The sequence below is a fragment of the Cucurbita moschata genome, unplaced genomic scaffold (genome assembly GCF_002738365.1).
Source record: "Cucurbita moschata cultivar Rifu unplaced genomic scaffold, Cmos_1.0 Cmo_Scf00049, whole genome shotgun sequence".
Taxonomy (NCBI): domain Eukaryota; kingdom Viridiplantae; phylum Streptophyta; class Magnoliopsida; order Cucurbitales; family Cucurbitaceae; genus Cucurbita; species Cucurbita moschata.
In genome coordinates, this window is record NW_019268565.1 from 1,248,090 (window position 1) to 1,272,526 (window position 24,437).

General features: G+C 36.2%; 2 protein-coding genes across 3 annotated transcripts; both read left to right on the forward strand.

Annotated features, from left to right (window-relative positions):
• The first annotated feature begins 1,788 nt into the window (after positions 1-1,788).
• On the forward strand, positions 1,789-17,326 carry LOC111435513. Its single transcript, XM_023072895.1, has 8 exons — positions 1,789-2,319; positions 2,793-3,161; positions 3,247-3,506; positions 6,581-6,722; positions 6,898-7,269; positions 7,481-7,612; positions 14,519-14,647; positions 14,736-17,326. Exons 1-8 carry the CDS (start codon positions 2,197-2,199, stop codon positions 17,007-17,009), a joined length of 3,801 nt encoding a protein of 1,266 aa, XP_022928663.1. The 5' UTR covers positions 1,789-2,196; the 3' UTR covers positions 17,010-17,326.
• A 2,131-nt stretch (positions 17,327-19,457) lies between these two features.
• LOC111435449 (rhodanese-like domain-containing protein 9, chloroplastic) lies at positions 19,458-23,581 on the forward strand. 2 transcript variants are annotated; one of them, XM_023072823.1, is made up of 6 exons: positions 19,458-19,595; positions 20,485-20,738; positions 20,866-21,016; positions 22,314-22,399; positions 22,647-22,751; positions 23,343-23,558. In XM_023072823.1, the coding sequence occupies exons 1-6, from the start codon at positions 19,462-19,464 to the stop codon at positions 23,411-23,413; spliced, it is 801 nt and encodes a 266-aa protein (XP_022928591.1). In that variant the 5' UTR covers positions 19,458-19,461; the 3' UTR covers positions 23,414-23,558. The 2 variants fall into 2 exon arrangements, with proteins under 2 accessions (XP_022928591.1, XP_022928592.1); XM_023072824.1 differs by lacking the exon at positions 19,458-19,595 and adding an exon at positions 20,294-20,400 and having other exon boundaries at positions 23,343-23,581.
• The last annotated feature ends 856 nt before the right edge of the window (positions 23,582-24,437 follow it).

The following is a 24,437-nucleotide window of genomic DNA, read 5'->3' on the forward strand; positions in this document are numbered from 1 at the left end:
TCATGCAACAAAGAGAGAGACATGCAAAATCCAGAACAAAAAGTCTTAGGGAAGCAGAAAAAGAGTCGGAAAAAAGAGAGAGAATTGGCTAACCCAATAATATGACCTGCCCTCGAGTTCTATGAAGCTAGGTCACCCATATAATATGACCTGCCCTCGTGTTCTATGAAGCTAGGTCACCCATATAATATGACCTGCCCTCGAGTTCTATGAAGCTAGGTCACCCATATAATATGACATGGTAACCCTAGCCATTTGAATTTAAGAACCCTGTAAATGCTTTGGATATGGAAACCCGACCCTCGAATCAATTTAATTAATTTCATTCCTAATGATTTAAACTCTTGGAAATTTGATCTAACAATATTATTGAAGAATAAGCGGTTTAGATATAAGATTAGGATTACCTTGTTGATTGAGTATCTCAGTCAAGAACACTTGTTTGAGATTCGAATTATTCCACAACGAAGATCGGTCATGTCAAGCTTGAATGATTCTAACCGTGCAGCCTAAACTACATAAAATTGCAAAGAAACTTAGCTTTTAGCTAAAAGAAAACATAAACGTATTTTTACTGCATTTTCCAAGTCTATTTTACAAAGACAACATATATACATGAAATTATTATATAGTCTCAAAATGAAACTTTTGACCGTGAAGTATTTTAAGAGTGGTAACATTCATACTTTATAACCATAATTAGTTACTACGTGGGTGTAACCATAAAGTAAACAAAAGCACTTAAAATACATTAATGAAACATCTATGTAACAAACCTGGTCAGCCTCATGATTTTTAAAATGAGTTTGTTAGGGAGATGTTTCCACACTCTTCTAAGGAATGTTTCGTGTTCACCTCTCCAACCGAATCCACCCCTTTTAGGGGCCAACTTCCTTGTTGGAACACCGTCCAGTAACTGATTTTGATATCATTTATAATAGCTCAAACCCATCGTTAGCCGACATTGTCCACTTTAGCCTGTTATGTATTGTCGTAAGCCTCATAGTTATTAAAACGTGTCTGTTAGGGAGAGATTTCCACACCCTTATATAAGGAATCCTTCATTCTCCTCTCCAATTGATGTGGCATCGTAACTCTAGATTATCATCTACAAAAAATTTATAATCATTCAAGAATAAATTAAGCTTGATTGTTCTATAATGTGGCATGAATTGTAACTTAGTTTATCGAGTAGTAATTTGTGTTGGATGATGAAAGTCCCACGTCAGCTAATTTAGGGATATTCATGAGTTTATAATCAAAGAATACTCTCTCCATTGGTACAAGACATTTTGGGGAAGCCCAAAGCAAAGCCACGAGAGCTTATGCTCAAAGTGGACAATATCATACAATTGTGGATAGTCGTGTTCATCTAACATGGTATCAAAGTCATGCCCTAAAACTTAGTCGTGCCAATAGATTGGTAAATCCTCAAATGTCGAACAAAGGACTCCAAAAGAAAAAGGAGTCGAGTCTCGATTAAGGGGAGACATACTTTGTTCGAGGGGAGGTGTTGAATGATGAAAGTCTGGAACAATATCATACTATTCGGAGAGTTGTGTTGGTCTGGACAGTCCTCTTCACGTTTAATTAATATAAAATTGGTTAATAAGTATGGCAGTGTCACATTTTAGACACATTTTAAAATATATAAATTTTGAGAGAAAAAATTGTAATTTAACAAAAAAAAAATATAAGGTGAGAAAAAGAAAAAATGGATGATTGGTTGATTAGAGATATAACAGCCTCATTTCTTTTCGGTTAATTGTAATTGTAATTGTAATTTCATTTCGCCTCTCTTCGTTGCTCTCTCTCTTTATCTCTCTAGCGGGCAATGTAAACGTAGCAGCAGCCAATCTCATTGTCATCAACCAGAAACCCCTACATCGGTTTTCTCTCTTTTTCAATTTCTTTTTCATGCCCCATCGATTCCGTTTATGTTATGCTATTCAAATCTAGTCCAATCGAATCCAATTCGATATAATCCATCTTTTCGTAGTCTTGATCAGATTTGCTTCGGGACGGAGTTATTTCAATCCGCCCACGATCTGTTATATTGTTCTAATTACCTATTGCGATTGTAATTCCTAGCTACTATTCGTTTTGGCTCGCTTTTTGGCTCTCGATCAGATTGGGTTCATTTCAGGTTGTGAGGCAATGGAAGAATTGAGAAATGTAACTATAAGGGCTTGAAAGATGCCTGGGTTAACACAAAAGAATTACCATTTAAATTGTGGGTCATCGGCTATATACTCGCTCTCGGCCAATGGATTTTGGTCCCAGCATCGCGACGATGTTAGCTACAATCAGCTCCAGAAGGTATTCATTTCTCTCGTTGCCAGACGATTTAATTGGAGTTTTTATTGCTTCATTTGTTCCTTTATTTTTCGGAATAATTGCTACTGGATTAGATCACTTTCCTGCGCTGGATTTTTGTCACATTCCTGCTCTATATATATTTTTTTCCCTGAATTAGTACTTCATAAAAGCCTGGATTCATTAGTGCCGCCGATGTCATCTACCGGATGAGTGTCTAGCATTTTAGATGTGTGTGTTTGACACTGTAGGCGTTTCTTTTCTTTACTCAAAATTGAGTTACTGAAACTTCATGTTTCCTCTGCATGTTGCTCTTTATGAACAGAAAATATTCTTTGTACGCAACTGAAGTATCACATTGTTTAATTATGCCTTAAATCGTTAATTGGGATAAGTATGATCTAACTCCAGCATTACTTGGAACTGATGTGGTGAACTGACCATCGACTAATAAGTTGTGTTTACTCTCAATGTAGTTTTGGATTGAGCTGCTGCCCCAAGCCAGGCAAAAACTCCTGAGAATTGACAAGCAAACCCTCTTTGAGCAAGCTCGTAAGAATATGTATTGCTCTAGATGTAATGGTTTGCTGCTTGAGGGATTTTTGCAGATTGTCTTATATGGGAAGTCTTTACAACAAGGAAAAACACGTGTGAATCATGCATGCAACAGATTAGGGGTTTCAAAAAATCAAGCAGGTGATGGAGCGTTGACGGTTAATGGGTTTGAAGATGAAATTCAAGATCCATCCGTCCATCCTTGGGGTGGTTTGACTACAACACGTGATGGGTTGCTGACACTTTTGGATTGCTATTTGTGTTCAAAGTCTTTCCTGGATCTCCAAAATGTAAGTGCTTACTTTTAGTTTTCTTTGCTACTAAGCACTCCAAATCAGCGCATCCTTGTAATCACTAAGGTTTTCCTTGAAGCAGGTCTTTGATAGTGCACGTGCTAGGGAGCGAGAACGAGAATTGCTTTATCCAGATGCCTGTGGTGGGGGAGGTCGTGGTTGGATTAGTCAAGGAACAGCAAGTTATGGCAGGGGACATGGAACAAGGGAAACATGTGCCTTGCACACTGCTCGGCTTTCTTGTGATACATTGATTGATTTTTGGTCAGCATTAGGAGAAGAGACTCGACTATCTCTTCTAAGGATGAAAGAAGAAGATTTTATTGAGAGGCTAATGTACAGGTGTCTAGCTAATGCTCATCCTTTGTTTCATGCATTTATTTAAATTAATGGATGGAAAATGTGATAGTCGATGCTCGATGGGGACTTTAGTATATAATATAATCTTTAGGGATACAAAGTATGATAGACACATTTGGAGTAAAACTAACATGAATAAATAGAAGCTTGACTTCTTAATAAGAAATAAACCTGTTTATTTATTTATTTTTAATTTACCTTTTTAATGCATCTTGAAGATTTAAGCTAGTCTAGAATACTTCCTTTGTATGTTTATATTTTCATTTTTCTCCCTGAAAGCGTGATTTCTATAAAAAAGAAAGTGTAGAATTACTGCTGTCTTGATTTATTGTATATATATAATTTTAGTTATGGAATCTATAACTTAAGTAGATTGTAGTTTACAAGCCAAGAAAATTCTTGTATAATTAGTCTTCCGATGATTGTATATACGTAAGATGGTATGCTCCTTTTAGGTGTAAAAATTTGGGCGACTTACAAACATATTGAAATGACAATGTACAAATAGGGGGCAGCTTCTAATCCTTGGGATGAGTAGATAATAAATGTATTGGAAGCATTGGAAGGTGCCTTTTCTCTTTCAATTATTGTAGAGTCGACTTGTGGGAAGTATTATGAAATATTTATGGAGATCTCATACTATTTGGCCTAAAACTGAGATGAGTAGATAATAGATGTTTTTGAGGCATTGGAGGTGTTTTTTCTCTTTGAATTATTGTGGCATTGACTTTTAAGAACTATTATGAAGTATTAATGTGGAGCTCATACTTTTGGCCTAAAATTAAAGAGGATTTTAGGGATGAAATTGCAGGAGTTTCTGGTTTTTGTTGGCAGACATAGTGTGTTTGGAAAGGATTTTGGTGGTTTGTTTCTAGATGAGCTGAATACTCTATGGCACAAGGTCATAGTGAGCAAGTATGTCCCTCACCTTTTCAAATGCATTGTGGCTATGGTCTTGAAAGGCGCATTTAGAAACTCTTGGAAGTACATTGCTTTTAGTTGTTCCTTATTCTCTAATTTCATTCATGGCTCTATTCGAGATGATTCAAACTCTTATTTCTAGGAAGATTGATGGTAGCGTGATACTTCTATTCATAACTTGTTTTCTCATTTGTACTAGCTTTCCTCTTTGAGGTTTAGTCCTATGTCTCTGGTCATTTCTTATCCAAGTAATTGGCATTTGCTTAACTTTGGCGTCTAACATCCCTTGTTGGACAGGGAAACCTTGGATGTGCCTCTCTCCTTACTCTATTAGGAGAGGTCCATCTTCGTCTAATCCCTCTAAAGGGTTTTCTTGTCATTCTTTTCTCCTTCTTTTGGGTGCAGAAAGTTTTCTTACAAACTCTTTGTTTTCCTCGTGGAAGATAAAATATTTCCAAGAAGGTTAAGTTCCTTGCATGACAAGTTTTATTTGGGAAAATCCACACCATAGATCGCATTCAAAGACACTTTTCTTTTTTACTTAAGCGCAGTGGGGTACTTCTTGTAGGGAAGCGGTTGAAGATCTAATCGTATCCTTTGGTGACGCAAGTTTGCTCATTTGGATGCGTTTTTGGAGATGTTTGGTGTGAGTGTGTCGTGTATCTATTGTTATTGTTTCATGATGGAAGAGGTTTTATTCCATCCCCATCTCAAGATAAGGGCTTAACATTGTGGCAACCCTTTTTTTAAAAAAAATTTAATTTATGGACCATTCAGTTAGAGAGGGATGATAGAGTGTTTAGAGGGTCTGAGATATCATGAAAAGAGGTGTGGATTATTTCCAAGTTTAATACCTCTCTTCGGGTGTCTGCTCAAGAGACTTTTGTTACTTCCATCTCAGTCTTATTACTTTGGACTCGAGTTATTTATTTATATATTATTATTATTATTGTGGTTATTATTATTATTTTTAATATTGTTATGTTTTTAGGTGTTTTAGGTGCTGTCTTGGCTACATTTTTTGGGTGTTGTTTTTGTATGCCCTTTTTGTAGCCTTTCATTTATTCTCAATGAAAGATCAATTCTATAAAGAACGAAACTTATTCTACACTTTCATTGTCATTAATGTTTTTTAAAAGCCTTGGTAGAGGTAGTAATTGGCTGAATTATCGTCTTGTATTCTATTGATATGAAAGACGTAAGTGATATTTGGTTCCTTGTTAGATTTCATGCTTTTCTTTGGATTTCAATTTTGAAGATCTTTTGTAACTATTTGATAGGAACTAGCCATTTTCTCTGATAGAGTTTTCTTTTTGAGGGCTTGATTTTTTGTATACCTATGTATTCTTCCATTTATTCTCAATGGAAGTTGTTTGCATAAAACAAACACGTAACTGTACTTTAATATTTTTGAAGAATGTAACAGACTAATATTATTTTTCTAGTCATTTTAGCCTTTACACCTGTTCGGTGCATCACATGGGGCCATAAATATTTTCTTTAAGAGATGTAAGCCTTTTTTGATCCAAAGAGGCCTGAGACTTTAGCCTAAAAATTTGAGCCTGATCTTGAAGTGTGCCTCAAGGTGTAAGCCTCAGAAGTGTTTTGAAAAATTGGTTCTACTTGTTAGGTTTTTGCATATTCTGCTGACACTTATTTGCACAAATTCCAATAGTATTTAAGATTCTTATAGTTAATGAGGAATATAGGAAACTAGCCTTGTTTATTTTAATATGGCGAGCAATCATTGGTGTATTTATCCTTTTTTATGACAAAGAAATGGAACTTGATGAAATGAAAAGAGAATAATGCTCAAAAGTTGCAAACTCCACAAGGGAGTGAATAATAAAAAGATAAAAAGATTACAATGGAAAAATACAGTCATGCCAAATGAGACATGAATCTTGGATAGAGTGTCCAGAAAAGAGGTTGGTGAGTGCACACCAAGAAGAGACCCTCAAATGAGGCTAAACAAACCAAGCTGACCAATGCTTTAAATGTTTCTTAACCACCAGCAACTCTTCGTGCAAAAGGCCTAATAAATGATTAACCAGTTTTCTCTCCTGCATTTTCTTGCCTTGTAATTATTATTATTATTATTAATTTCTTCTTACAGTATGTTGATTGTCTCACAGGTTTGACAGCAAGAGGTTTTGTAGAGATTGCAGAAGAAATGTGATCCGTGAGTTCAAGGAACTAAAGGAGCTGAAGCGCATAAGAAGAGAGCCTTGCTGCACTAGTTGGTTTTGTGTTGCAGATATGGCATTTAATTACGAGGTGCATCCTTGCACTTCTCTTCAATTTTAAGTGCTCTTATACGATCATGGTTATAATGTAAATTTCATAATTAATATGATTAATAATTATAACGACTATGTAGATTCTTAAGATTTCTCTAGATTGTGAGCTTTTTGCAATCAGCATGAAAGAATTTATAATGCTATTGTCTCAGGTATCAGATGACACAATCCAGGCCGATTGGCATCAAACTTTTGCTGACTCTGTGGAGACATATCATTATTTTGAATGGGCTGTTGGAACAGGAGAAGGAAAATCTGATATTCTGGAGTTTGAAAATGTTGGCATGAATGGAAGTGTCAAAATGAATGGCCTAGATCTTGGTGGTTTGAATTCATGCTTTATAACCCTCAGAGCTTGGAAATTGGATGGACGCTGCACTGAGCTCTCGGTGAAAGCTCATGCGTTGAAAGGTCAACAATGTGTTCATCGCAGGCTTACAGTTGGTGATGGATTTGTTACAATCACAAGAGGGGAAAGTATTAGGAGGTTTTTTGAGCATGCTGAAGAGGCCGAGGAGGAGGAGGTTGTTCTCTTTCTTTTAATTTTGTCTCTCTAGGTTTTTTCCTATCATAAACTTTTGTACGTCAGTCATATTTCAATAATGAATGGGTTTTTTTTTTGTTTCTGCCATGAAAAAAATATCTGCAGCGTTATATTACTTGAATGGGTGACAAATGTTTTCATCTTCTAAATCTTGATAACTCTAATTGCTTCTCTGAATTATGTGCTTTTAGGAGGATGATTCTATGGATAAAGATGCAAATGGTTTGGATGGAGATTGTTCTCGTCCTCAAAAGCATGCAAAGAGTCCTGAACTTGCTCGGGAGTTTCTTTTGGATGCTGCAACTGTCATTTTTAAAGAACAGGCATGTTATCTGCAACCTTTTTGGCTTGTGCTTTCTTGCTAGTTGGCCTGTGTGATACTATTCTTTCTTGAAGACAAACACATGTTAAAATCTCTTGTTTTAAGAAATTTTATTAAGCACCAGGGATATAATTACCAGTTAGGCTCATTGGGACAAGGAAAAACCAATTAAAAGTTAAAATTACTATATCTATGGAATCTAGTGAAAGTGTTGGGCTTTATTTTCACATGCGATTCTTGGTTCATATATGTCTATATTTTTCTTTCTTTTGTTTTTTCCTTCCAATTTTTTAGTTATTATTTAATAAGATGTAGAAAAGAGGTCTAATATCTAACCAAGGTGGCTACAACTTCCTCCTGTAATTTCTCCCAAGACTTCAAGAAATTAGTGATGACTATGTCAGTCCAAATAGTTCCGGTTTTACCCATTTAGGCTAGGTGTGGATGCTAGAAATGAGACAATATAAGATGAGGGAAAATTGGAAAGAATTAGGGAGAAGAAAAATAGGAGGAGAAATTCTCAAAATATTAAACTAATTTGAATGTTGGTCTAATTACTGCAGTTTACTTATAGGTCAGTCTGTTTGTTGGGAATCTGAATCCAGATGCTTGAGAATCTATACTTTCAGTGTTGTTAGGTAGCCTTTTTTTTTTTTTTTTTTTTTTTTTTTTTTGAGAAGAAATATTCAAGATCCCAAAATTGAATGATAAAAAGGAGCTCCACTTGGCCAGAAGCGTAGTATCACTATAATAAGAAAAAGAAGAGAGAACGTTCACACCAAGATATAGCCCTTAGGAGATTATCTATTAAGGAATAAAAAGAAGCTTCAGTCCCTTAAAAAAGTTTACTATTTCTTTCTAGCCTCAGGTTTGAAAAGAAGTCTTTCACCTGGCACAGCCAAAGGGTTTATTGCTCGTTCTGGCAGGGGTGCCATAGTAGGACACCTGATAAGAGGTTATAGATGGATGTAGGCAAGGCCGTGGCCAATTTGAAATTGATGTGCATAAAGGTCCAGAAGCTATGGACAGTGGAATAGTGGATGAATACGTGGGCTTGAGACTCATAATCTGGCAAATATGGTACCAGCTGGGGGAGAGAGAGAGAGAGAATAGTAAGGAGCCTTCCTTTCAATCAAATTACGAGTGTTATCTCCCCGTTAGTTAGCTAGCATTGGAAAAATTTGACCTTTTTTTGACAGAAGCTTTCCCAGATTGTCAATTAGAGGGGAGATGAACCTTTATCTAGCAAAGAAGCATATAAGGAATGCACTGTGAAGCTATTGTCCAAAGCCCATTCCATCTATCTTTTCTGTTTTGAGGATGAAAGGCCATCAATCTCTTCATCTTTCAGATTTCTGATGAGGATGAGATTTCGAGAGTTAGGAATCCACAACTCTTTTTACGCATTTGAATGTCTTGAAATATTTGGTTTGTTTTATTTGATTTGTAAGATTTATACATGGATATGTGCTGTAGTTACTGAAATATCTTGCACATAATACAACTGAATGGGCTAACCACCATGGACCCTCTAGCCAATATCCGACCTAAGGTGTGAACTCTTCCATGTAAAACGTACCAAACAAAGAACTTGACTTTCTTGAAATAATTGACCTTCCACCTAGAAAAAAATGAAAATGCTTGACAAGAAAGGGGGACGGACCAAACACAAAAAGAGAGAATTACAGAAGAGAGCCTTTGGACAGTTTGAGACTTCAAAAGCGAACATCCCTCTTATCAGGATTAGAAGTCCCCCAACAAAAAAAATGTTCGACATTTCCCTGCAAAAACCTAGAGAAGGAGAAGGCAGGTTCTTAGAATGAGAAATAATTGAACCAGCCAAATGATACTTACAGCTTATATAACCAGTGATGTAAGATGCAGATGGGTCCAACAACCAACCAATCAAATGTATCTTTCCCATCATTCACCACATTATGAACAAAATCGGAAAAGAAATTAAGTTTAGCTGAAAAATCTTTCCACGGGTTTCTGGTATGCTTTTAGCCCCACTAACTGTCTATTCAAAAGGACGAGGACCGTGCTTGCTAACAATAACCATGTGCCATAGGATGTCAGAATCATGATGGAATCGTCGAAACCATTTAGCCCAAAGGGCTTTATTCCTTGCCCTTAGATTTCTCAAGCCTAAGCCACCTAGGTCCAGTGGCGTCTTTACACCTCACAAGATGAGATCATTTTCCCTCCTCAACACTCTAAGAGGAAATCCCTCATCAATTTCTCAATGGTCTCACTAATCACACTAGGGATTTTAACCAGGGGCAATAGATGAATAGGAATGTCACTCAGGACCGATTGTATAAGGGTAAGGCCTCCACCCTTCGTAAAAAAGCTCTTTCTCTAGGATGAAAGCCTATTCGAACCTTACCAATGCCTAGGTCTAGAGTGTAAAGCTCCTAGGATCATGCCCCAAAGGACTCTGACACTTGTTAGGCATGTGTCAAATGGTCGTTTAGTATAATAAATAAATACATTGTAATATAAGAAAAATAATGATGTTAGAATAAAACAAGTCAAGTAAGGTAGTGAAGCTTGATTTAAAAGTTACTTTGGTTGGAATTTGTTTGCAATATGTTTTCTCTTGAACTTACCGAAGAAGTTTGATGTCTCTTCACATGAACATGTTCCTCTTTGTCCAAGATCTCACCATATCATTTAAATCCCCCTCTCGCGACCAACACATCCTATTACAAGCCAATTAAACTCCAAAATCCTTGTCCCAAATTGTACATTAAAAGAGATATCCTAGTTAAAACATGCTTTTAGAGTCTTCGACATATTTTAACTAGTTAAACCATCACTTGTTACTTCAAAAAACATGAGACATCAACAATTAGGTAAAAATATTTGGAACATTGACTTATTCGAATAAAAAAAATTAATATAATATATATATATATATATAGAGAGAGAGAGAGAGAGAGAGAGAGAGAGAGAGAGACCAGTGAAACTTTTTGAAATTTAGGAACTAAATAGACAACCATCAAAGTTGGACTTTTACTTTAACATTTTTCTTTATATGACATTTAAAAACGTGAAAGAAAGATAATTGGAGTGAATAGTGAATAAGAAAGAAAAATTAGGAACATCATTGTCATAACAAGATTCCTTTCAAGAGAGTATTAGAAACTGAAGTGAATAAAAATTCCTTGGATGCTGCTCCAGTGGAAAATCTAACCATATTATTTGGAGATCCTGTTTGTCCTTTCAATTTAGGCCCTTCTTTGTGGGGTTTTGGAGTTTGTTTGGCATGGAGCAAGGATTGTAGGGCTGTGATGGAGGAGGTTTTGCCTTTTCATCCTTTTAGGGAGTGAGTAATTTTCTATGGCAGGCTTGCTTCTTTGCAGTTGTCTTATGGGATTTGGCTCGAGAGAAATAATAAAAGCTTTAGAGGGAATCAGAGTTTTGTATAGGAGGTGTGGGAGGTCATTAGGTTTAATACCTTGTTTGGGCCTTGGTGGCAAGATCTTTTGTAACTATTGATTAGGAAAAAGGTTTTATTCCCTAGGATTGGGGCCCTTTATTATAGTTCTTTGGATTCCTCTTGTTGGTTTTATTTTTATTTTTATGCTCGGTACATTTGTTCGTTTGTTGATATCTCTGTTTGGCATCTCATCAAGAAACAATAAAAAAATCCTGCATCAATTGATATTGATACTACAATTAGCAATGCCCATCTTCTGAAAATATATAAGCTAGCTTTAAACGATTGAGCAGAGTGTTATTAGGTTAGTCCACAAGCAAAACAGAGAGCAATTGCATCATTACAAATTATCCCTTTATTCGTCTACAAGAATTAGGAAATGAGTAATTGCCATGGGGACAAATCAGTTGCTCTCTATTTTAAAGTAAGGTCATGGAGATAAATTTTTAAAGAATCTTTAATCTCAAAACCATCCTGGATAGGATTTATGGCTTCCTCGAGGGAATCTAGATCCTCAATGTCATTGAGGAACTTTTGTTTGTATCGATGAAAATTCCAAATGATTTCTATTGTAAGATTTTATTTTGTGATCGAGAGTCTTGCCTATTACCTTACCATAAGCTACAAATGAGAGGAAATTGAAGAAAATATGCTTGTATTACCGATTATCCATCCATTGGCTTCACCATATGGTCATCATACAACCGAGCACACTTTTCTATTATTTTAATATATATTCTTCTTGGAATATTACAAATTCATTTATCAAAATGAATATTTTTTGGTTCATCCATTGCATTGTTTGGCTACCTTTTGGAGGAAGAAAGCTGATTCAAGTATCTATGGGTTTCTTAATAAATGCTTGGTATTTTGTTTAGGAAATGCTAAAAGACTTACTCAAGAATTATGATGGCAACTTTCATGTTTTAAAGGATTTAGCTAAAATTTCTTTGGAGAAAAATTCTTCTTTCAGTTGTAATGTGTGGGAAGAGGCAAAGAACTTGAATTGAAAGCAGGGGATTGGATTTCAAGTGAATGAGATCTCAAAAGATTATTTTAAGTATTGTTGAAGAGTTGCCTTTTCTTATTCTCAATTGGTTAAAAAGGACCAAAAAGTGATGAAATTGAATTTTAGCGAGCTAATAGTTGTTTTTAGGTTGTTTTCTCACAACAATAGGAAGGAGATTAAATATGCCTTAGGACTATCATTTTATGGGCATTGTTTCAATTAATTCTTTCCTGGTAGACCTGACATAACTATATTTTAATTTTGAAATCTTGTTCTAGGCTTTTGATTATGAAGATAAATGGAGATTCTACGTTGATTTTGCATTTGTTTATTGAAAAAATGGTATCGTGAAAAGCAGTCATCTGAATTTTATTGAACGTTATGCTGGATGGATCTCCATCAAGAACTTGCTTCTAACCTAATGGGATCAGAAGCACATTTGAAACTAGCGGCCATTACTTTGGTGGTCTTGAGAGTATTTCTTCCCCTAATCTTAATATGTTAGATTGCATGGGGATCTTATAGAAGTTAAGAGGAATTTGTGTGGTTTTCTTCCCGCTATGATAGAAATCATAGGATAAGAAAGGGGGGAATATTTTTATTAGATTTAGTGATGTTACTCCGTTAGATCTCCAAATATCATTAATAGAGAGTTCTCTCCTTGAAAGACCTCTCCAATTCTCTGGACTTACATCTTTTACATCAAGTCATGGAAGGTGAAGGAACTTTTAACGTGAATGATGATGTAATTAATCATCCACCAACTTTAGTTCCCGAGAATAGAGAGATTATAGTCACTGAAACAGGGATGAGTGTTTTTAATGGGTCTACTCTGCATGAGCATCAACCATTCGTTTTAATTCAACAAGTTCTTGGGAATTTTTATGAGCTCCCTACTATTTTAACGACCTTTATCCCTTTGCATTGCCTTCTGAGATTCTTGTGTCCCTTTTGGAGACCTCCATTAAAGTTCTCGAGTCCTCAATGCCCTTGATTGTGAAAGAGGTTAAAAATTGTTATATTATTGCATACCCCTTGTACTATACTCGGTGAAGTGAACCTATCATTTATTCTCAATCACCCATTGAGATATACTGTTGATCTTGATTTAATTGAAAAAAATTGTCCACGTCTCTTGGTCTCCTTCGTAAGACTAGGGATAGTTGGAACTTATCAATATTAGCTCCATCAAACCCTTTAATCCCTTCAAGTAGCCTTAAAGTTTTCTCCTCTTAATGGGTATATTTTTTTCTTCATGAGATGATTCACTTGAAAAAGTCCTTATAGTTCATCTTTCTCCCTCTAGGCGTGGTGAATTCGATGTTGAATCTAAAGTTACCTAAGTAGTGTGAAATCTCTTGGGCAGCCAATGGTTAATCACTTTGATGATATGGAGATTGAAGACTCCCTTTTCAATGCTTTTGAGTTTCTATTTTTTGGAAATGATGTGGAGATTTTCCCTTGCCCTTCTTCGGTGCCTAGAAAATTTGCATGTCTTATTGAAGTTTGTGGTCTTGAATTACAGGAACTTCCTTCTTCAACTTCATAAGGACTAGTTTTTGTATCAAGGTTCCGGGGAATGTTCTTTTTTCATATTTACATTCTCTTTTGGAAGTTCGAAGTTTTGGAGATTATGGTCTGGAGTTTCTTAGTTGGTGTGTTAGATCTTTTTGGAGGAGGATTTTTAGTCAGTGTTTTCATGTTTTTGGATCTTATTGATTCTTATCTTTAGCTGTTGTGGTTGCTGTTTGAATTTGCTTTGGAGCTGAGCTTTTGTTTGATGGGTCGTTTTTATTTCTTGGTCGTTCTCTTTTGTTTGTAATTGCTTTAAGATCTTGGCTGTTTTCTAGTTCTATTTTCTTTTCTTTTTCACTCCCTTTGGGAGTTTGTATCCTTTGAACATTTTCCTTTTTATTATATCAATGAGAACTTGTTTCTTGTTAGAAAAAAAAGTGGAAAGAATTTTCTTTTGTTCAAGATGGATGCTGGGTTGATAATGACCGTTGACGTCATTCATCTAAATCTACTGATCACCTTCGCTTGTGGGATGTCTCATCTTCCTTTTTCTGTATATCCTCGACTCTTGATGAAAGTTTGAGTGATGTTCAACTTAAATTTGTTTATATCAGATTACAATTTCTTTGTTTTGAGTAGAAAAATTATATCCAATTGTTGCTTGGCATGAAACAAGTGAATATTATCCTATCTTTTCCTCAAGGATTGATACTTCTCTTATTTCAAAGAAATTTCTCTTGAACGTTTTGCTCGTTGGATTGAAAGTTCAAAGTCGTGGTGTCTTTCTTTTATTCCCACTTTCCAGTTAATTCATTGAATTTTTTATTGATATCTCTTCTTCTTGCTTCTTTGACTGGAAATACGATACTGGAACTGATCTAAGTTTTTCCTAGGTATTATAGATTGTTTATATTCTTATAACTTGTGGTCTTTTCCAGGTTGAAAAAGCCTTCAGAGAAGGAACAGCACGCCAAAATGCACATAGCATCTTTGTGTGTCTTGCACTAAAATTACTGGAAGAACGAGTTCACATAGCATGCAAAGAAATCATTACTCTGGAAAAGCAGGTTCATTGCGAGCTATATCATTGCTCATAGAATTTATTTACAAAATTTAAGCTCTCTTGACTGCTAACCTTTGTGAATTTTGCTGCAGATGAAACTTCTTGAAGAAGAAGAGAAGGAAAAGCGTGAAGAAAAAGAACGCAAAGAGCGGAAAAGGACAAAAGAAAGAGAGAAGAAACTCCGGAGAAAAGAAAGATTAAAAGGAAAGGAAAAGGATAAAGATAAGATAAGTTCTGAATCAGCTGAAGCGTGTGCTCATTCTGATGTCTTGGAGGACTTGTCCCCATGTGATTTGGAGCCAAATTCTGATGCAGTCGGTGAAGTATGTGATGCCAGCGTGCCCGAGTCTTCCGATACTTTCAATGAGCTGTTTTTAAATGAATCCATCATTTCAGAAGGGCAAAATTCATATGATGATAGCTTTGATGGGAAACTTGGCGATGGAAATGAGTCTTTCATAGGTGATCAATCTAAAGTTTCTCGCTGGAGATTAAAATTTCCAAAGGAAGTTCAAGATCATTCTTTCAAGTGGTCTGAGAGGCGCCGATCTATGGTTTCAGAAAATGGGGCGCTGGTTAACAGATCTGAGCAAAGATATTATGCGGATAGTTCGGAAAATCCTTCCAGGAGTATGAATGCATCAAACAGGAAATTAAGAACAAATTCATTAAAGGCCTATGGTCGACATGTCTCTAAGTTTAATGAAAAGATGCACTCTTCCAACAACTGGGTATCGTACGATTACCGTTCCTGTGTCTGTAACCAAAATAATGAATTTAACAAAAAGGCAGAGCCGTTTGTTTCTTCGGTTAGATTTAACCGAGATGTCAAATCTGCGAGCAAGTCAGAATCTTTATTTGATATGTCCAAGCAAAGTTATCGTTCTAACAAGTTCAGCTATGGAGATTATTCTCGTGATAGCGGAAGACTGAAAAACAAAGCTGCTTTGTTAAACAATTCTCCTGGTAAAGATTTTGTTTATTCAAAGAAAGTTTGGGAGCCCATGGAATCACAGAAGAAATATCCTAGAAGTAACTCTGACTCAAATGTTGCATTGAAGTCTTCAACTTTCAAGTTTGGTGTGGAACCTGATTATGACCTTGTGAAGTCCAGGCATGAATGCTGCAGTGGTGAAGTTAGCGTAGCTTCTGGCACCGTTGATCAAGAGGAGAGTAATTCAACTGAATCTACTTCTGTTATTGAATCAGATGATGTCTTCCAAAATGGACTTCCTATTGAATTGAAGGATCATAAAAACGTTGAAGAAGACGCATGTGAGGAGGTAACACCGTGTTCTGTAAATTCGACAGTAGACATGAAAATGACATCCTGTGGAACCAGTAACCAAGCAGGAACTAGCTCTCTAAATTCTGACAACTGCTCATCATGCCCGAGCGAAGGAGACAGTAATACTATCTGCTCGAACCATGGAAATTTAGAATCGTCGTCCACATCAGACTCAGAATATGCTAGCCATCAATCAGAAGGAAAGGAATCTTCAGCATCCATTCAGTATGGCTTTTCTGAGCATCATGAGATAAGGATGGATAAAGCAATTGGCGGTGATGCGATGGGAAGCACGAACTGTTCCGGTCTTTCGCAAGATAACGAGGGATGTAAAGTTCAAGGAAAGGCACCGAAAAATGTTCCTCAGAACTTCGAAGCAGGGTTCTCTGCTGTTAATCTGGATTCCCCATGTCATGTGACACTTCCTTCGGTTCAAAACCAAAATGTTCACTTTCCAGTGTTTCAGGTTCCTCCATCAATGGGCTATTACCACCAAAACTCAGTTTCATGGCCAGCAGCTGTCCATGCGAATGGAATAATGCCTTTCTCCTATTCAAATCACTGTGTATATGCCAATCCTCTTGGGTATGGTTTAAATGGTAACCCACGCTTCTGCATGCGATATGGCCATTTGCATCATCTTGCTAATCCCGTCTTCAACCCGAGTCCCGTTCCTATTTATCAGCCAGCTGCCAAAGCTAGCAATGGTATCTTTGTTGAAGACAGAACTCAGGTCTCTAAATCAGGTGCAATAACAGAAAGTTCTGCAGCTAATCCAGACGTCGTCGTTACCAGTGGACTCCCGTACGCACTCAGTTCACCACCAAGCGGAGATTGTAAGCAAAACGATACTTCTTCCAAACTGCAAAAGGATAGCTCAAGCTTTTCATTATTTCATTTTGGAGGGCCTGTTGCACTTTCAACGGGAGGAGGTAAATTAAATCTCATGCCCTCCAAGGAAGACAATAATGAGGTGGAAGTTGTTGGAAATGGTCATGGTTTCAATAAGAAGGAAACTGCCATTGAAGAATACAACTTGTTTGCAGCAAGCAATGGCATGAGGTTCTCATTCTTCTGAATCTCGGAACAAGAAGAAGATACGAGGTGGCTGTTTTCGATTTACTCGTCCCTATCTTCATATTAATTCTTTTTAATGGAATTTTACAGTACTTGCTACATAATAAGTTTTCTTGAAATCTCAATTTTACTTATAAGTTTTTCAGTAGTTGATGATTGCTCTCAAATTTAGTCTACTCATTATTTCTCCTGCTGTAGAAGTGAACACAAAAACAAAAGAAAAACAAAAAACAAAAAACAAAAGAAGGATGAAAGAGTGCGTGCGTGGTATCGTGTTTGCTGCAGGTTCCCAAAACGAGTCGAGTTTTTCTATCGACACAAAATTTGTTGATATGAAAGTTTTGCTGCCTATCATTTGCTTGAAACTGTCATTCGTTTTTGTACTTTTGACTTGAACTTGGCGTGCATACAAGTCTTTGGGTTGTGACCTTTCAACCATTTTGACCCTTATTTTGGGGAGACATTCATAGGAAAGGGTTTCTTAAAAAGCTTGTGTTCTTCATATGTGGTTTGTTTAGATGTTCTGGCATGAGCTGGAAGAAGATATAGCAGAAAGAGAGACGAATTATGTTAAGTGTTCAATCTATACTTTGTTTTGTGGAGATTTTCTTAGCCTATTTTTTCTTTTTAAGTCCGGATGATTTGGACACCTTGGTTTGCTTTTTAGACATCCAAAAAATTATTGTAAAACCTAGAAATAGACCGTATTTGATATATCTTAGAATGCATGCATAAACTATTTACTTTAAGGTTGGTAATTTGTCTCAGTTCGCTAAGTTTGAAAAGTCCAAAGAAAGAAGAACATAGTAATAAGGAGCAAAGCCACAAGACGAGTTCAAAGAAAGGGTGGGACATTGAGAAAGAATCGATTCCAAACCACAATGCTAGCAGATGGCGGGGCCTCAGATCTACTCTTTTTTTGAGGAACTGAGCAATGGCGCGCTATGCGCCTAAGTGCGAAAAGACAGTGCAAGCTTTGTTATGCCGAAACTTTCGCCTTTGCCTAAAAGCTTGGCACTAGGATGATGAAACCTTATCCGATGACTTTCGGACTATCTTTTCCATTTCTATGGAGATTTATAGGGCGAGTGTCTAAAGCCCGGGTTATCTCTCATCGAAGAGAAGAATTTATTTATTTTAGAGTTAGGTAATTTGTCTCATTTAATTTAATTGAAACAAAGTGAATATCGTGACTGATCACTATATATCATGATCGATCACTTACGTGATAGTGATTAGTAAAATTAACGTGTAGGAGTAGATTGCAAGTATGCCTCTAAAATTTAGAGTAGGTTTTAATTGTGTATTTACGGTTAAAAGTGTCTATTAACCTTTAACCAAAATAATGTTAGATAAAAATATGATAGTAATGATATGAGGTGGGCTATAGAAAAAAAAAATTAAAGGATGGAGAAAAAGTGGAATCCTTGTGGGTTCGAAAGATTATGTACGGGAAAAATGAGAACAAAAACGGGAGAAATTGGATTTTTTTTTTTTTTTTTTTTTTGTTACAACATATACATCTAAAGAAAATTTTTGTGCCCCAAAGTACCTTATACTTGGAATTACTCGTGGTACGTCTCCCATCATTCCAACTCATACATCTTATTTCTCTATCTCGATATCATACTTCCCCTAGCCCGCACTAATTTAGAGAATATGAAGAACAAATAAATAAAAAAAAGAGAAGAGGTTCGAAGTTATACGAATTGTATGATAGACTAACAACTATTGTATAGCTTATCTACATGTTATTTATTGTATTATGATATGATTTAAAACGAATGGAAGTTTTGCATTAACATACATGCAATAACGATTTTATGTGATTCCAAAAGGTTTATTAAATTAATAAAGTTACTTATTTACAAAAATTACTGATTAATTAATTAGTTAACTTACATTAGTAAAAAAAATTGGTCTTCAATAATTATAACTAATTATTTATTGGGAATATTATTGTCTAGCTCATTCATAAATAATATATCATAATTTTAAATTTTAAATTAGATTTATAATTAATAATGAAAAACTATAATTAATGAAAAATAATTAAATATTCAATAATTATTTTATACCTGTTATATAAGTGTTTTTTTTTTGTTTTATTAATAATTTATTATAATTACATAACATTTATAAGATTATCCCATTTACAACAATTTATTTCACCGTACATAATATTTGATTTTTGAATTATATTAATTCTTTATTTTAATTATTTACTAATTATTTATAATTAAATGTTTATATAAATATATTATTATCTTATAAATGAAAATGAAATTAAAATTAATAATTTGAAAGAGTAATCCCACGTGTCCAAGAATCCCACATGGCATCAGGCCCTAGAGATTCGGATACTATCCGTCCAGCTCATTGACACGTGTCAAAAACCCATTGCAGCGGAGAAAATCGCAAGCAACCGGAATCTAAGCTATTGATCCAAAATTATGAGAAGCAGAAAGAAGCGATTAAATGAGAATCGAGAGAGACAGAGAAGGCTGAAGCAAGTGATTAATTCATCGTCGCTATCTCATACAATGGCAGCCATTGGGCCTTGCTGTTCAACGCTTCCTGCAAGAAGGTATACTGTTCTTCCTCCTCTTCTTAACCCTTTAATCCAACATTGTTCCAACTTAGATTTGCCCTTTTTTTCGTTATAATCTCTCCATTCCATTTGGCCTCTTGAATTCCAGATTTGATACAGTATTTGACATCATTTTCATTTGTTCTTAACATTCTGATTTCTAGGGTTTCTCTGTTTGTATGAATTTGTTTGTTTTATGGGAAGAAATGGAAGTCCACTGCCAATTTGTTCAAGCATTTACTGTTTTAGTTACATAATAAGATTAGGATGAGGGCTATGTCTAGTTCGTCTGAGTGCTTTTGGCGGCACTTTGACTATCAAAAAGTTTTGAATGATGAGTTTAAGTACTACTAACTTTTGAACTTTGTGTCTTGGTGCCAAATTGGAGAGGGAAACGAAATATTCCTTATAAGGGAGTGGAAACCTCTCCCTAGTAGACGTGTGATTTGAAGCCGTAAGGTTAACAGCGATACGTAACGGGCCAAAGCAAACAATATCTGTTAGTGGTGGGTTTGAGCTATTACAAATGGTATCAGAGTTAGACACCGAGCGATGTGCCGGTGAGGACGCTGGGCCCCCAAGTGGGAGTGGATTGTGATACCCCATTTCAGTTGGAGAGGGAAATGAAACATTTCTTATATGGATGTGGAAACCTCTCTCTAGTAGATTCGTTTTAAAACTGTGAGGCTAAGGGCGATACGTAACAGGACAAAGCGGACAATATCTACTAGCGGTGGACTTAGGCTATTACAAGTGTTGTTGTGATGATATATTCTAACCCTTGGCTGTTTTGAATGCTAAGATGATTCTTTTATATCAAATGAAAACAATTTACACTCTTTTTTGTTCATATGAAATAAAGGGATTAAGTATGTGTTTCCTCCAGCAACCTAAGGACGTCCTGGCTTTCCATAAGGACTGTACCTCATAGAAGAACCTATCCAGGGAAACAAGTTCTTCAGAGAAAATTTGGAATTAGAGCTGAAATAAATTTTGTCAATGTTGAAGAAGCCAAGAAACTAACTGCAGATGATGGATATGTAATCGTTGATGTTCGGGACAAATCGCAGTTCGATCGAGCTCACATTAAATCGTGTTACCATGTCCCGCTTTTCATTCAAAATGAAGACAATGATCTTGGTAAAACCTTCTGCTTCCCTACATATTTTGATATTAGATGTGTTTACTTTGATTGGTTAATCATTTTTCTAAAGTGATTTTGAGTGGAAACTTTGAATGTATGAGATTTGAATTCTGTGCTGTGCAGGAACTATTATCAAAAGAACAGTGCACAACAATTTTTCTGGTCTCTTCTTTGGATTGCCATTTACAAAACCCAACCCTGAGTTTGTGCAGTCTGTTAAAGCCCAGTTTTCACCTCAAACCAAGCTATTGCTAGTTTGTCAGGAAGGATTAAGGTAAGTTTTTTTTGTTAGTATGATGTTGAGTTATGGTATGGTTAATGTGGAATGAGAGTGATTTTGTTAAGATTCATATGTAGATCGTTCAAATCAACACTAAATTACTTTTTAGAACAATCGATCCATTAACGAGTTCTCAAACACCAAGGTATGGTTTAGCATAGCAAGTACTTGGATTGTTTATAGGTAGCTTGTGAGATCCCACGTCGGTTGAGGAGGAAAACGAAACATTCTTTATAAAAGTGTGGAAACCTCTCGCTAGGAGACGTGTTTTAAAACCTTGAGGGGAATCTCGGAAGGGAAAGCCCAAAGAGGACACTATCTACTAGCGGTGGGCTTGGGCCATTACAAATGGTATCAGAGCCAGACACCGGACGATGTGTTAGCGAGGAGGCTGAGTTCAAAAGGGAGTGGACACGAGGCGATGTGCTAGCAAGGACGCTGGCCCCAAAGGGGGGTGGATTGGGGGGTCCCACATCGGTTGGAGAAGGGAACGAGTGCCAGCAAGGATGCTGGGCACTGAAGAAGGTGGATTGTAAGATCCTACTTTGGTTAGGGAGGAGAACTAAACATTTTTATAAGGGTGTGGAAATCTCTCCCTAGCAGACGTGTTTTAAAACCTTGAGAGAAAGCCTGGAAGGGAAAGTCCAAAGAGGACAATATCTGCTAGCGGTGGGCTTGAGCCATTACAAATGGTATCAGAGCTAGACACCGGACGATGTGTCAACGAGGAGGCTGAGCCCGGAAGGGGGTGGACACGAGGTGGTGTGCTAGCAAGGAAGCTGGCCCCAAAGGGGGGTGGATTAGGGGGTCCCACATCAATTGGAGATGGGAATGAGTGCCAGCGAGGACGCTGGGCCCTGAAGAGAGTGGATTGTAAGATCCCACATCGGTTAGGGAGGAGAACGAAACCTTTTTTATAAGGGTGTGAAAACTTCTCCGTAGCAGACGTATTTTAAAACCTTGAGGGGAAGCCCGGAAGGGAAAGTCCAAAGAAGACAATATCTGCTAGCGGTGGGCTTAGGCCGTTACATATCTTTTGGTGTCTTGAGTTCAAATTTTTTTGTTGTAAACATAATAAAATTAAAGTTTTCTTGTGGCTTTGGAGCGGCCGAAGAAGCGTTTGAATTGTCAAGAAGAAAGGAAAGAAAGAAAAGGGTTAAAATATTATTTTGACCGGGCTCATTTCATTTTAATCTCTATACTTTTAAACGTCATGAATAGATATGATTAGCATAGCGACGTGTTTGAGAATGACAATAGTTATAATGTGTTTGTTTTGATTGGTAAATAGGTCCGCTGCTGCTGCTGACAAGTTAGAGAAAGCTGGTTTTGAAAACATAGCTTGTATAACATCAGGACTCCAATCAGTAAAACCAGGTTAAATTTTTCATCTAATTTATCGTAATCGATTAATTTTCATGTTCGTTAGTCGTATTATGGAACACCGAAAAAAACCGCTGACTTATTAAATGATCTATTGAGTCATGGAAATGACTCGACAAAGAATTGTTTTATGTTAAACAATACGTGGAGTAAATCTCAATAAAAGTAAGACGTGTAGGCAAATCAACTTATCATGTTTTCATAGAATTCACGTTTTTGGTTCTTTTGTACGCTACGATAGGCACATTTGAGTCGGTTGGTTCGGGTGAGTTACAAGATGCTGGCAAAGCTGGTTTGGTGCAGATCCAAGGCAAGATTTCAGCTGTGCTAGGAACTGTTCTTATCTGTAAGCTTTCTCAACTCTATACCATCCTCTTTTTTCAAGTCTCTATGCTTGGGTGTTTTTTCGATTTAGCTAAGGTGAGAACCCGACTAACTTAAATTACTCAATCCAGACCATAAATGTTAGGTTGGGTTAGATTTTCTTCCGATTTGGGTTGGGTTGAATTTTAAAAAAACCGAAACTTTGGATCAGTCTGCAGGTTGATGGATCTCGAAAATAGGATTACAACCCAATCTAACCCTACCCTACCTTTAAGATTATTACGAAAATTAAGAATATTTGACGTTTGTAACCGAGGTTAGTAATGCGTCGTGACTTGTTAATGTAAGATGTATTATAAAACTGACAATCCAACCCACCTAGATGGGCAGGTTGAGTTGTGCACGGTATTTGGGTTGCTCAAGTCACCAAGCTAACCAACCTGAAATTTCGAGCTAGTCCAAAAAATTTCCCTAATGCACCCCGTGTACACCTCTAGATTTAGTCGACACAAAATTAAAACTTTAATGATCGATTAAGCACATTTTTATTAGACACAAAATTGAAAGCTTAGAAACCGTTGCCTACTAACCGTTATTTGAATGAATTTGGTAGGTGCATATTTGTTCATAACCCTGTTTCCAGATCAGGCTGAGAAGCTGCTTCAAATGGTACCATCAAGTTAAACCATTGTCCAACATAAACCCTTTAATTTTAATTTTTGTTTATTTATTATAATTAATTTCTCTTTTTAACAGCATATTTTTCCATAAGATCCTCTCTTCTCTTCCTTATCTCGACTACTTTATAAACGTGTCTCGATTATTTTATTAACGTAATGTCGGTTAGCTCTATTGGTTAGATATCGATGTCTCTGTTTACGAATCATAGATTTAAATTCGAGGACCGTAGATCTATTAATTTAAAGGCTAAATTAATAAAAATACTATTAAGACAGGTTGAAATTTTAATAGTATTTAAAAAATATCTTTAAATTTTAAAAAATTTAATTAATATTCATTTTAAAAAAAATACCCCTAATTCTAAATTTTGGTTTTTTTATATATTTTTTTTTATGAATATTATTCGATAAATAGATATTTTGCTTTTAATATTAAGAATTTGAATAAACCACTAAAAATAATTTGTACCTATCAAATCTAAGAAATTTATAAATTTACAGTCGGTTGAATTTGGTTATGAAACAAAAGTTGTTTGGATTAATACAATTTTTCTCTTCGACTTATTACCGCTCCAACCACTCGCTGTAATAGTTTGTTTCTCGAGTGGCTGCTATTATAGTGAGTGGCTCGCACCTCGGGTGGTGCGACTGAGCCAGAGTGGCTCAGCAGTCGGCCTATGTTTCCAGACACGCGTAAAGGCATGATTAGTTTCACTAATCTAAAAAATTTATGACCCGAACAATTAAATTAGGTTTAAAAGTGTGGCTCGCACTTCAGGTGGTGCGCCTAAGCTAGAGTAGCTCAGCAATCAACCTATGTTTCCAGACATGCGTAAAGGCTTGATTAATTTCACTAATCTAAAAAATTTACAATCCAAACAATTAGATTAAGTCTAAAAGTGTGTGGCTCACCCCTCGAGTGATGCGACTGAGCCAGAGTGGCTCAGCAGTCGAATTTACAACCCAAACAATTAGATTAGGTCTAAAAGTGTGTGGCTCACACCTCGGGTGGTGCGACTAAGCCAGAG

Bases quoted from the DNA above. Each gene is read 5' to 3' on its own strand.
- LOC111435513 (XM_023072895.1), top strand. From the start codon at position 2,197: ATGCCTGGGTTAACACAAAAGAATTACCATTTAAATTGTGGGTCATCG. The intron at 6,723-6,897 runs GTGCATCCTTGC...CTATTGTCTCAG, and splicing joins ATATGGCATTTAATTACGAG to GTATCAGATGACACAATCCA. The intron at 7,613-14,518 runs GCATGTTATCTG...GGTCTTTTCCAG, and splicing joins CTGTCATTTTTAAAGAACAG to GTTGAAAAAGCCTTCAGAGA.
- LOC111435449 (XM_023072823.1), top strand. From the start codon at position 19,462: ATGAGAAGCAGAAAGAAGCGATTAAATGAGAATCGAGAGAGACAGAGA. The intron at 19,596-20,484 runs GTATACTGTTCT...TGTTTCCTCCAG, and splicing joins TCAACGCTTCCTGCAAGAAG to CAACCTAAGGACGTCCTGGC. The intron at 21,017-22,313 runs GTAAGTTTTTTT...ATTGGTAAATAG, and splicing joins GTTTGTCAGGAAGGATTAAG to GTCCGCTGCTGCTGCTGACA.